The sequence below is a fragment of the Haplochromis burtoni genome, unplaced genomic scaffold, assembly GCF_018398535.1.
Source record: "Haplochromis burtoni strain Fernald_Lab_line unplaced genomic scaffold, NCSU_Asbu1 Contig_306, whole genome shotgun sequence".
Taxonomy (NCBI): Eukaryota; Metazoa; Chordata; class Actinopteri; order Cichliformes; family Cichlidae; genus Haplochromis; species Haplochromis burtoni.
Window position 1 is genome coordinate 334,709 of NW_024582667.1, and position 14,381 is coordinate 349,089.

At 40.0% G+C, this 14,381-nt stretch overlaps 1 protein-coding gene across 1 annotated transcript in view; it reads right to left on the bottom strand.

The window, feature by feature from the left end:
* Positions 1 to 11,399, bottom strand: part of LOC102290290 (WAP four-disulfide core domain 2) — a 47,750-nt gene extending 36,351 nt beyond the window's left edge. Inside the window, exons 1-2 of the mRNA XM_042228135.1 lie at positions 11,208 to 11,399; positions 10,731 to 10,868 (exon numbers count right to left, since the gene is read on the bottom strand). Coding sequence (XP_042084069.1) covers positions 10,731 to 10,868; positions 11,208 to 11,319 — 250 coding nt within the window. The 5' untranslated portion in view covers positions 11,320 to 11,399. The remainder of the gene's footprint in view (positions 1 to 10,730; positions 10,869 to 11,207) is intronic.
* Between the last annotated feature and the right edge of the window lie 2,982 nt (positions 11,400 to 14,381).

Here is a 14,381-nt window from a genome sequence, read left to right on the forward strand (position 1 = left end):
AGGCAGTTTTCATTATCTTTATTATCCAGCATGACAACAACCACATAGTCATAGAGAAATTAACACCACTTTATCCAAATGTTAACTTTATTTTTATACTGCTGAACCTTGTTGGTAACCAAGATTTTTAAAAGTTGTTAGAAAGAGAACTGGACAACACAATCACAATATCTTTTGTTTCTTTATGTGCTTTGCATCCTTGTTTATTTTATTTTTTATTTTTTCTGTTCCTGTGGTTCAGATAGGACCAGAATGTGCCTTTAGATAAGGAGTCAACTCACTCTGACATTCATATAACAAAATTATCCTTAGCTGTAAAGTGTTCTTTATCGTCTTTTTATTGTTGTTTTTTCTCCTTGTTCTTCCTCAGGGTTGTATAGATATCCCTCGTTTTTGTTCACCTCTTACTAGAATTCCATTCAGTCAATAGTCTAAGTGATTTTGCTGTTTTTTTAGGATAACAAATTAATGCACTATATTTGATCACATTACCATCAATGCGTTTTAAGGTTTTTTTTCTTTCATTTCTTGCACAAACTTTTCTTCTTCTATTGTTGTTGATGATTCGTCTGTTTCTATGAGACATCAGAAACATCACTGCGTGAGGTCCATTCACCATGAGAGACGTGATAGGGACAACTTAGTGAGATAATATGAGTCTGCACAACTGTATTTTCCTTCTGCATGAGCATGAGGTGATACACAGTTTAGTCTGTATTAGATTTCAGATCACTCTGCTGGGAGACTGGACGGCCAGACTATCTGATTCGGTCCCCTGATTGTGATAAAGTGGTGCCAGCACACATAATCTACTGTACTCTGTCAGGATGTACAGTACCAGCCCAAAACACAATATGTTTGTACTACATGTAAGGTTTGAGTGTTTAAGCAGTTCTTTTATGGCATAAGAAATAGTCCAAAGTGATCAAAAGTGGGGAAACATTCCTAACAAAAACAAGTAAATGTACTTATGATGAGACAAATGAACACTTATAAATAATACTTTAAGTAATGTGGTGTTCACTAGTATAAAAGGCAGAGGTCAGGTCCATCGTCAGAAAAGCAGAACACTGTCTCTCATAACTTCACTGAGAAGAGCTGTTTCACTGAAATGAGCTCATTTTCACAAACGCTGTATTTGTGTAAAACAGCTGTACGCTGCACAGCTGTAACCTTTTCTAAACTCTTAAAAGTAAATGGTAATGTTTAAGGTTAGCTAAATGGTTTGTTGTTTGTTTGTTTGTTCTTTTTAAGTGGGTGGATATATAAGATTCTTAAAACAAGCAGATTCTAGTGGATCCTTGATTATATTGAGCACACAGAGTCAGATAGACTGAAACACATTTTTGAGCAAAGGTGCAGGTCAAATTTTGAGAGAACAGAAGGATGTTTTCATCCAGTCAGCTAACACTGACAACTCAGGTAACCAAACAGGTAAAAAGCTGGAGTACAACAACGATAAACAAACAACAAGAAGGCTTTTACAGCCTAATTTGAAAGAACTGATACAGCTGGTTAAGAAGGAGTTCATAATGTAAGGTTGCTGAATAATACCTCAGGATTACCTCTGCTCTTTGAAGCCAGGTTTGAAAAAAATAGGCGTCCCTCACATGTATTACTGAAATGTTGAAAAAAACTGTCATGGTTCTGGGTCAGTTCTGATCCAGCATTTTGAGTTCTCATGTTTTGGTTTGATTTTGTATTTTTGGTTATTTTCTTGATCTATTGTCAGGTGATGATGATGATATTTAGTATGTTCCAGCTTATTCTGGGTTAGGTTTAATTCTGCCCGTGTAAAGTCCATGTTTCTTAGTCTGCGTCTTTGGTTATTGGTTCCTGTTTTATTTTGAAAGATTATGTCTTATGTCAGTGTGTCCAGCTTCGCTCCCCCTGTCTCGTTAGCCCTAATCTCTCCCAGCTGTGTCTCTCTCCTGTTTCCCATTCCCTGATTACTCCCCTGTGTATATTAGCCCTGTGTTTGCCTTTGCTCAGTGTCGTATTGTACTCCCAGATTGTGCCTGTGTGTTTCTGTTCTCAGTATTCATTGTTCAGTTCATGTTTTGTTTTCTGCCAGCAAGAAAGCTGAGGTTTTTGAGTTGTATTCAGCCTCCGAGTCCTGCATTTGGATCCTCACCTCCGCACTGCACTATGTGTTTACATGTTGGATGATTTTGGCCAAAATGCATTAGAAATTGACTATATTTTTAAATTCTTAAGATCAAAGGACCAAGTAGCAAGATGTGTATATATATTTTTTTATCATTTATTAAAACTTATCTTCTTTAGCGACTGTACATTTTTTAACTAATGCTTTTGATAAAAATTAATGCTTTAAGCTGATAACCTGTATTTAAGAAAAGGAACAGTCTTCTGTAATGAAACAATTTAAGACAGGTCTACCAAGCAATCGGTTTTGTTCACCTTAAACGATGAAAAAATCATTCAAGAATGCATTATGAGAGGTATTATATTAAGATGAGAAACAGAGTCAAATATTTACATCCAGTTTCAGTAAGGAGTTCTCATAAACATTACACACACAGGCAGTCCAGGAGAGCACAGGCTTGAGCCCTAATGAGCTTGTGTTCAGACATAGTGTGCATGGACCCTTGGCTGCATTAAAGGATAATGGGGTTGATTCAGAACCACTTAAAACCTTGGCTGTCATTGTGAATAGGTTTAGACGCCAATTGTTTGTGTCCTGTGGGTTTGCGGGAATATGGGGTGTCTGGCCCATTGCTACGGGCCATTCGATCCCTATACAACCGTTGCAAGAGCTTGGTTCGCATTGCCGGCAATAAGTCGGACTTGTTCCCGGTGGGTGATGGGCTCGCCAGGGCTGCCCTTTGTCTCCGGTTCTGTTCATAATTTTTATGGACAGGATTTCTAGGCGCAGCCAAGTGGCGGAGGGCTTTCGCTTTGGTGGCCTCAGAATCTCATCTCTGATTTTTGCATGATGTGGTTCTGTTGGCTTCATCGGGTGAGGGCCTCCAGCTCGCACTGGAACGGTTCGCAGCCGAGTGTGAAGCAGCGGGAATGAGGATCAGCACCTCCAAATCTGAGGCCATGGTTCTCAGCCGGAAAAGGGTGGAGTGCCCACTCCGGGTCGGGGATGAGTTCCTGCCCCAAGTGGAGGAGTTCAAGTATCTCGGGGTCTTGTTCGCGAGTGATGGGAGAAGGGAGCCGGAGATCGACAGACGGATTGGGGCTGCAGCTGCAGTAATGCGGACGCTGCACCGGTCCGTCGTGGTGAAGAGGGAGCTGAGTGTAAAAGCGAAGCTCTCAATTTACCGGTCGATCTACGTCCCTACCCTCACCTATGGCCACGAGCTGTGGGTAGTGACCGAAAGAACGAGATCGCGGATACAAGCGGCAGAAATGAGCTTCCTCCGAAGGGTGGCTGGCCTCTCCCTTAGAGATAGGGTGAGAAGTTCGGCCATCCGGGAGGGGCTCAGAGTAGAGCAGCTGCTGCTCCACATCGAAAGGAGCCAGCTGAGGTGGTTCGGGCATCTGACAAGGATGCCCCCTGGGCGCCTCCTGGGTGAGGTGTTCCAGGCATGTCCCACCGGGAGGAGGCCCCGGGGCAGACCCAGGACACGCTGGAGAGATTATATCTCTCGGCTGGCCTGGGAACGCCTTGGTATTCCCCCGGATAAGCTGGAGGAGGTGGCTGGGGAGAGGGAGGTCTGGGCCTCTTTGCTTAGGCTGCTGCCCCCGCGACCCGGCCCCGGATAAAGCGGATGAAGATGGATGGATGGATGTTTGTAGTTGGTTTTATGGCAAAAGGCACAGACTGGAATGAAGAGTGTGAATGATTGTGGCACAAAACATCGTCAGTTTAATCCTGGGGATCAAGTTGTGGTGCCGTCTCCAATTGTGGGATCTCCATTTCAGGCCTGATATACAGACCTTCATATGGTCAGAGAAGCTTTCTGATCTGAACTATTTGGTTTCAACATCAAAATGGACAAAGTCAGTTCAGCTTTGTCTTATTAACAAACTCCAACTGTATCATATAAGTGACATCCACATCTGCTCAGTTGTTCCTTCAACCCCTGGCACTTCACTATTTTCCTGTGCTCCTTCTGTCTTTCTTTTTTTATTATTATTTTTAAATTCATCTGTAGTCCTTACCATCTCATGACCAGAGTTGGCAAAAGTACAGATATTCTGTACTTAAGTAGAATTACAGATGCTATTGTTAAAAAAACCCCTACTCTAGTAAAAGTTGAAGTACCGATTAAGCTTCTTCACTCAAGTAAAAGTGAAAAAAGTACCAGCTGTGAAATGGACATGCCACATATCCTGGTGATTAATACATGAACAGAATTGCCTTTCATGCATTATTGTTCAGGCTCAAATTGGTTTGTTGGACAAAGTCAGTTCAGCTTTGTCTTATAAACAAACTCAAACTGTATCATATAAGTGACCAAAATTCTAGTCAGAGTGTTAAGGACATTGTGCACCCTGTTTTGTCTGTTTCTTAGTGGTTAAAGTATACCTGTTTGTTTGGTGATGTACCATTTTGCACTGACTGGGTTGAACATGATATTGATGTTGGAGATGTACAGCCAGTTAAGAAGTGATTCTATCGCAGGTCACTGGAAAAGCTTAAACAAATGGGTGCTGAAGTTTCTTTTATGCTCTGAAATGACATTGCTTTTCCATCTATCCTGGTGCCAAAGCCAGATAAAACATTTTGTATAGATTTAAAAGTCAATTCTGTAACAAACTCTTTTCTGTTCCCACGAATGGATGACTGTATTGACCAGGTTGGATCGGCCACATTTTCAAGTAAATTTGATTTGCTTAAAGGTTATTGGCAGGTGCCATTGTAGGCACGGGAACAGGAAATATCACCTTTCACCATCCCTTTAGTTCCTTATTCTCATAAAGTCATACCATTTGGTTTAAGAAATGCTCTGGCAGCATTTCAGTGATTAATGAATAAAGCTGTAACCGGCTTAGAGGGTCACTGACAAGTAGGATGCTCATCTTCATCACATGCAAGCATTGTTTGATCAACTGGCTGATGCCAAGCTTACTATTAACTTGGCTAAATGTGAGTTTGCTAAGGTGATGGTGATCTATCTTGGCCGTGTGGTGTGACAAGGGCTTGTGGCCAATGTGACAGCAAAGGTTGCAGCAATTGAGGAGCATCTTCCTTCAACAACAAAGAAGGAACTCCAAAGAGTTTGGGGTTTGGAGAGTTATTATAGAGGTTTGTTTTACTTTATTGATTTATTGATTTATATAGCACTCTCCACAATAATATAAAACAGATGAACATAAAACAGTACAGTCAAACTTACAGCAAAAATCTAATTAAAAGCTAGTCTAAATAAATTATTCTTAAGATGATGTTTAAAAGAATAAATACAATCCAGGCAACGTAAAGATGGAGGGAGAGAATTCCACAACCTGGGGGCCACCGCTCTAAAAGATCTATCACCTCTGGTTTTAAAACATGTTCGGGGCACTACCAACAGCCTTTGATTAGATGATCTCAGGCTGCAAGAGGGAGTGTGAGGCTCTAAAAGATCCTAAATGTAAACAGGAGCATCACAATTCAAAACTTTAAAAGTCAGTGAAGCCTGTGAACTTCAAGTTTAGTTGATTTCCAAAGGCGTTCTGCTTTCCTAAAGAGTCAAAGTAAAAACCTTTCCACTGTTGTATTCCCACTGACTGAGTTGTTGAAGTGTGCGTCCTGCATGACACATTGCCGCAGATCTCAAAATGGTGGCGCGCGCCTAACAGTTTTATTACCAGCTCTCTCACTCTAGTCTAAACAACAGTGTCTCAGTAACTTTCCACTAGAAGATGGTCCCCTGTTATCTACTTTTTCCCAGGCAAGCGTAGGCGAGAGTCTACAGCATTCTACGCCCCAAGGACATGTAGTCTAATGCCTTTATTTCAGGGCCGTGTCCACTTAATACTACACTATATGGTTATATGGCATTTTAGTTCATATAAAGCATAGAATTAAGGCACTTGAAATAATTTCATCTCAACAATGTCAGCTAGTGTTTGACAATGTAAAGCCTTTGTTGTGCTTCCCTCCTGTTTTAGCAGCTCCATGTTTTGATAGTGCATTTACAATCCTGGTGGATGCCAACCAAGTGAGCATGGGGGCAGTCTTGCTGCCGTTTGTGACAATGTGTCATCAATTTTCTAAATAAATAGCCCCCAAAAGTTGGTTTTATTCATCTAGACAGAATGAACAGTATCATTCTCAGCCTGAGAAATGTTACGTCATTCAACCAATTGACTTCTTGACTTCGAGTGACTGAAATGAGAAACTTTCAGTCATTATGTAAACATACTGTTTACAAGTAGATTTGCTTCTCCCACTGAAAACGTTACGTCCAGATGAACAAAATCAAATTTTGGGGATTTCTTTACCTGGATAATTGAGCATGTAACAAGACTCATTTCTAAAGGTGTTATTGACATGAAATTCTCGCCCGATGTCGTCAACAACCCATCCAATTCACACATGCAAAGACATCAACCCATATATGTCCATAAATTACATGTAATAATGAGAAATGACACAGGGGAGCATCCTTGCTGGAAATGTATTTAATACTTCATGCAAACGCCTTTCTTGGTGATGATAGCTTCAAGACGCCTCCTGTGTGGAGAAACTAGTCACATGCATTGCTCAGGTGGGATTTTAGGCAAATCGTCTACTGATAGATGACAGCAGATTTTCTTAAAATCAAGAATGTGTCATTACATTTTTCTATTCATCCTTCCTTTAGTTATAGGAAGCATGAAAATCAGCCCCACTCTAGGATGTTCCCAACTCCAAACTGTTTGGGGTGAAATGCAGTGCTTTTTGAACTCCATGGTGTGTATTATGGTCTCCAGAAATTTCTGTTTTGGGCTCATCTTACCACAGAATATTCTTCTTCCAATATTTCACAGGCTTGTCTAAAATGTTTTTCAGTAGACATTAAACATTCTTCAGCATGCTTGGCAGCAATGGAGTCTGGTGTGGCGAGTGTGCATACAGGGCATGGCCTGAATGCATGACCTATTGTCCTCACCACCAGGTGGAGAACATGTTTCAGTGTTTCTATCAGACTTTTATCTTATTTTTGGTTCTGTTTTTTTTGTATCTGTGTGTGCTTTTTAGCCCTTTACCAAAAATGTATTTTGCACTGATTCTAGTTACATTTTGAATGTTAAATACAAATATTTAAGCATCATAAACGTTTGCATTTGATCTGTTGAACCTCACAGACTTTTGAAATCAGAGGCCTATTACAAATGTGTAGCAAATCAACAGGTGAGGGGCAATTTATATTGTTTTACATAAAGAAACAACACACAATGCATCATTCTATAACTCTTTTATTAGAAGTGGAACAGATATACTACTCATTGTGCAACACTGTTTCTTGAATACAGTGTTTTTACACTAAGGTAAGATTGCATGATGTAAATAAGAAAACAAGAAAATAATGCAAACAGACCGCTTTTTCTTTGTAAGAGACATGATTATCATCAGAAACAGAAAGTCTTAATAACGTTAACGAAAGAAAAAAAGTCATTTCTAATCAGCAGAGCTCACCCTCACCCTGACCATCATGATAGTACTACTTGGCACACATGTGGAGGCCTCAAGTGACCACCGCTCGGGGGACTTTACAGATACACCAAAATAGAGAATATGATTTGTTACAAAATGCCTTTAACCACTTAAAAAGTGTGGGAGAGTTAGCTACTTATCATTGTTCATATCTCACCCATGTAAGGCTCTATGCAATGACGACCACTTTCACTGAAGCAGCACTTCTCATTATCGGGGCAGTCAATGTCATTAGAGCAAGATTCAGCACACCTTCTGTCATCCAACAGTCTGAGAGGACACACTCCCGGCTTCACTGAAAAAAAAAAGAAAACATTAAAGACAAAGAACTTTAACCAGAGAGTGTTACACTTTCCCTCTGCAAAACATCCCATGAGGCTATTAAACCCCAGCAGTGATGGGAATAACAGCGTTACAAGTAACGGTGTTACTAACGGTGTTACTTTTTTCAGTAACGAGTAATCTAACGAATTACTATTCCTATCGTTACAACGCCGTTACAGTTACTAACAAGAAAACGCGGTCCGTTACTATTTTTCAACAAGCAGACGGTTGAAGCTGTGTCCAGCTTACCGCATTTTATATCAATTGCACGGAAGTAGCTGACTACGTAAGTAATCTGGACGCTACAGCTTTAAGCAGCTGCTCGCGCTCCCGCGGACGGTAATCACAATCACTGTCTAGCACAACACCTGGAGTTAAGGGGGCAAAACAATTGCATGAGTGCTGCTGTTTGACTGAGGAAGAATAAAGTAGTCGTGGTGAGCCAATCACACGACCACTTAAAGACAAAGCAACAAGGTGATATATACCAGTTTTTAAATTGTGTCGATGGGCCACGTAAAACCAGAGTCATGATAAACAATATATACGCGGCGTTTTTTCCTCAATAGTTTCGTCACGTTTACTGTCTAAGGCACAGGTGTCGAACTCCAGGCCTCGGGGGCCAGTGTCCTGCAGGTTTTAGATGTGTCCTTGATCCAACACAGCTGATTTAAATGGCTAAATGACCTCCTCAACATGTCTTGCAGTTCTCCAGAGGCCTGGTAATGAACTCAGGTGTGATGACCCAGGGTGAGATCTAAAACCTGCAGGACACCGGCCCTCGAGGCCTGGAGTTCGACACCCCTGGTCTAAGGGCAGCGCTAGCAAGCACTCTCTGCTTATGAGCAAAAAAACAAACAAATTATTTTTTTGGAGTGGCACAAATAATTTGTGTGGCATCTTATTGAATGCAGAACAGCTGATTGTTCTGTAAATAGTTTGAAATGGTTATTTAAAAAATTAAGGTAAAAGGTAAATGGATGCAAATAACTTTGTTGTTTGCAAAACTTGTGCACAGGATTTTAAAACTGACAATTTATATTTGCATTTAAAGTTATGAGATATGATTCATGTTTGTGGTTGTTACAGTAAAAAATATAACTTTTTCTACTCTGATTTTATGTTTTTGTCTGATTTTAGATCAGTTGTGTTAATACAGTATGTCAAAATAAAAACATAACTGTAAATTCAGACACGTAAGGTTGTTGTCAGAGATATACAGTTAACAAACAGTCAGGTGAATAAACAACACTAAGACACTTGTACGAGGTTAACGTGCTGCACGGGTGTACTACTCAGAGAGTGTGCTAAAAAGAATAATACCAAAGAAGACAAAGTAAATAGTTTTTAAAGGTAAAATGTCAAGGTGAAATCAAAAGTAGTTAAAAATGGCCAATTATACCCTGGACCCCAGAGGGTTAAACGTTTTTTTAAAGTAACGCAATAGTTACTTTTCAAGTAATTAATTACTTTTAGAATATTGTAACTCAGTTACTAACTCAGTTACTTTTTTGAAGAAGTAACTAGTAACTATAATTAATTACTTTTTAAAGTAAATTGCCCAACACTGAACCCCAGTGACCACGTGGTTGTTTGCAGCATCCAAACAACCGCATGGTCATAAAGAAGAACCACTTTTCACAACATGATCCACAACTCATCATCTTTTATCTTCTCTTTTTTCTTAAAAATTTCTTAAAATAAAAATACTGTAACTAAGTTACTGCTGTAACTTTTGAATTTCCCCAGTGTGGGATTAAATAAAGTGTATGTCGAGCTGTTTTATAAGATGTGATACAAAAGATATGCTGTAAACAGTCACTTTGTTCATTTCTCACCTATGTAAGGTGCCATGCATTCATGTCCACATCCATTGGAGCAGCACTTCTTTTTATCAGTGCAGTCGCTGTCTTTAGAGCAAGATTCTACACATGGTCCAAAGGTTGGGGGATGCCCGAGAGGACACACTCCTGGCTTCACTGAAAGGAAAACAAAGTCAGTATAAAGATATTTGGAAATATGGACTTGAAGCTGTAAAGCCAGAAAGAAGTGTGATCAGCTGTAGGAAATGAGGTATGAAGTCTGTGATTTGTGATTAAAAAATGAACCAAAATCGTATCTAAGAGTGTGTGACAAATATGAAACATTTTATTGTCTTTTAAAGACGCTGTGTACTCAGCACTGTCGTCTGATTCAATAATCATTTCTACCCTGCGACTCATTATTTAACTTTTTTTTCACCCTAGTGATCTTTAGTTCAAGTTCTTAGCTCTCTGTTTTGCCCTGATTCTGTTTCCCAGTGGGAGGCTACTGTACCTCATACTGGTGATGAGGTACCATCATGATTAAACTGTAGTTTTAAGTCAAATTTACAATTTATTCTTCATATACATGATACAGATGATATAATAAACAGATATCCTGTAGGTCATTTTCACTTTGGGGTGGTCTTTGCTGCTTTGTTGTTTTTTCACCTATATCTGGAACCATGCACTCATGTCCACATCCGTTGGAGCAGCACTTCTCACTATCGTGGCAGTCACTGTCTGTCGAGCAAGACTCAACACATGGTCCAAGGGCTGCGGGAAGCCTGTGAGGACAAAATCCTGGCTTCACTGAAAGGAAAACAAAGTCAGTCAGAAAATATGGACTTGACGCTGTAAAGTGAGAAAGAAGTGTGATCAGCTGTAGGAAATGAGGTGTGAAGTCTGTGATTTGTGGTTGCCAAATTGGTTGCTGAACAGAAAGCAAATGAGAAAAAAATCTACATATTTAGATATAATAGAAAGCTACTTTGTACATTTCTCACCTATGACTGGAGCCATGCACTCATGTCCACATCCGTTGGAGCAGCACTTCTCATTATCGTGGCAGTCACTGTCTTTAGAGCAAGATTCGGTACAATCTGCATGTATGTAGTACCTGACAGGACACACTCCTGGCTTTGCTATTAAAAAAACCCAACAACATCCATTTAGACAAGGAGCTCTCGAAAATGCAAATGTGGCTTTTATTAGAAGAAACGTAATTTTTGTACTACTTCGAGTGCTTTTATTTAATGAGATTGTTCACACACACTCTTAAGAAGACATTAAACATTGTAACACGTACTGAAAACAGGAGGGACACAGACTTTTCCACCATCATAGTTACAGCATATTTGGTCTCTACAATAGTTGTCATTCCCATACATTACAGAGCAAGATTAAGGTGCCATGGGCATTCTCCTGATTTTAGAAACAATCAATAAGTAGACAGATTGCAAACAAAGACAAAGGAAACTCACCTGTCGAAATGCCACCTCTTCTCAAAGCATGTGCATGAAAAACAGTGCCAAAGTGCGGAAATGCACAAAGTGCTACAATCAACACATAAACTGTAGATGACAGTTTGTCCATGTTCACCTCTTGCTCCAAAGATTGTGCACAACCACTGACTGAACAGGCCAGTTAAAGGATGCCAGATCCTTGTGTGTTTAGAGTTTTATTCTCTCTAATAAGGTGTCATATCAGGCACATTTAAGGTTGATTTTTTTGTTCTTTTTGCTCACATGATGATATGAATCTTGTGTTTACATATTAGTAATGCAACAAGACAGACTTCAGTATCTTCTTTATCCAGCATGACAACAACCACATGGTCATAAAGAAGATTAACACCGCTTCAATGTTAACTTTTTTTCATAGCAATAGACCTTGTTGGCACCCAAGGTTTATCGTTTCTTAGAAATAACATATTTTTGCTTGTACTCTGAAATCTAATTGTTAATCTCTTGTTCAGTACTTTATGTCCTTGTTAATGTTTTTAAAATCATTTGTTTTTTGGGGGGGTTTTTGTGGGTTTTTTTTGTTTGTTTTTTTGCCTGTCCCATTTGGTTCTTTAGCCATCAGAATTGTTGTCTGAAGACCAACAAGGATACCCAATGGATTTACTTTGCCAAATGGATCATCGTGGCATTGCCGTATTGGTCCATTTGATCGACCTTTGTTTTTATTATTTATTATATTTTATTTTCAGATGTTACAGATGGGACAGATATGAGTGAGGGATAGGAAAGGGAGAAAGAAGAGGAAGGAAAAGAAAAACAGAAGGGGAGAGGGACAGTGAGAAAGGGGGGGAGAAAAAAAATCTCCTGGATCGCCTGTTGAGAGAAGAAGAATAGAAAACAAGCAAAAAACAAAACAAAACAAAGCAACATACTAAACACAACACCATCGCATTAATCTAGCTAAGTGTAAACAGCAGTAAATACTAAATATTCAATGTTGTTGTGCAGCACGCAGGACAGACAGCGCACAATGTGCTTTGAAGTAGCAGCCACGAAAGGTGTAATTTAAGTCTATGAGCAGTGAACACCCGTGTGCATACCTGTGTGGATCAGCGCGCTTGTATTCAAATGGTTTCCACATGTAATGGTCTGCAAGAGGATGTAGCGAGCCATAGCCCCGTCCCCCAGGGCATGAAGCAGGCATGGAGGAGATCCAGGCCCCAGACATCCAGAGGCCTCAGAGTGCGAGAGCCCAAGGAGGACCACCGGAGGGGCATCCGTGCCACCCTCATGGGAAGGGCTGAGGATCCCTTAAAATCATTTGTTGTTTTGTTTTTTTAGTCTTATTTTTATCGCTAGGATTTTTTTTATCCCTTCATTCTCTCTCAACTAATCTATACAAGTGAGATTACTATTTTTTAGATAACAAATGAATACACTAAGATTAATCCAGTCCACATACATGCATTTTAAATATTTTCTTCCCTTTCATATCTTGTTGGTTCAGCATTTCGATTACTGCTCCAAACAGGCTTGTTGCACACTGCTCACTTTTTCTTCTTCTATCTCTTGTAGATTATTCTTCTGTCTCTATGAAACATCAAAAACATCACTATATGATATCATACCCATGAACCATGATAGTAGTGATAGAGACAAATTAATGAGATAATATCAGTCTGCACAATTGTATTTTATTTCTGCATGAGCTGACACAGTCTGTGTTAGACTTCTGATCACTCTGCTGTGAGACTGGACTGCCAGACTATCTGATTCGCTCCCCTGATTTTGATAAAGTGGTGCCAGCACACATAATCTACTGTACTGTGTCATGATGTACAGTACCACCCGGAGAAAATAAAGAATGCTTAAACAAAACATGTCTAAGCATTTTTTTATGCAGTAAAATGTAGCCCAAAGTAATTGAAAGTTAAGAAATGTTTCCTACAAAAACAAATAAAAGTAATCATCATAAGATAGATCATTGCAGTATATTAGTATGTTTAAATAATAATACAATTTCATTTAATATAGCACATTTCAAGATAAATATCATTGAGTCAAGTCAACTTTATTTGTATAGCACATTTGAAAGATATCAAATGTCAGTCAAAGTGCTGAAAAGAAGAACAAAGTAGTTAAAATAAAATAAAAGATTAAAATGAATTATCTCAAAAGATTACCAAAAGTCCATATACACGCACACATACCTATATACAAATGCCTATAGAAACATATATAGCATATACATGTGCAGTATCTCAGCTGTCCTGGACAGAGATCTTGGATGTTGTTCCTGGGATCTGCTAGAGCCACTCGCCCAGCTTGAGGGTCACTGTACCGAGTGCTGCGATTACCACTGGGACTACTTTTGCCTTCACCCTCCACATATTCTCGAGCCCTTTTTTTAGCCCTTTGTACTTCTCAAGCTCATGTTCCTTCTTCCTCTGTTTCTCTGAATCACTACATCTATTACTACAGCCGACTTCCTCTGCTTGTCCACTTCTACTATCTTTGGTTGGTTAGCCATCACCAGTTTTTTTGTCTGTATCTGGAAGTCCCACAGGATCTTAGCTCGGTCATTCTCGCCCACCCTGTGGGGTTTGTCCTATTTTGACCTCGTCTTTACGCAGCCTGCTTCTTGGGTCTTGCCTGGTGTGGTAGACCCTAGCCTCTATGGATCTTGTACTTAGAGCTTGTTACTGTGCCGCCATGGTCAGTTCCTCTGTGCTGTCTTTCAGTCCAACTTTGTCCACCCACTGGTAGGATTTATGGATGTCAGCCACTTCTATCTGGCGGTGGTACATACCGTGCAGCGGCCTTTCATTCCATGATGGTTCCTCCTCTTGGTCCTTTTTTTACTCTGCTTTCTGCTGCCTGAGGTATTCACTAAGCACGCAGTCGGTTGGGGCCATCTTCCTGATGCACTCATGGATGTTTCTGGACAGGGGTTCTGACACTCACCAGTTCTTTAATGCCTGACACAAGCTTCAGTGTGGTACTGAGAGAGGTTACTGGTGGTAGTTGGATGAGACTGGGCCTTTCTGGGGATACTTGGGGATCTGGTAGTTGTTTCATTTGTGCTGCCAGACGCTCATGGAGTGCAGTCAGCTTCTTCAGTCAGTATGCATAAATCATGACCAGTTCTTTATACTGGAGAACCTTTCTTGGATGTCTTGGATGTCTGGATCC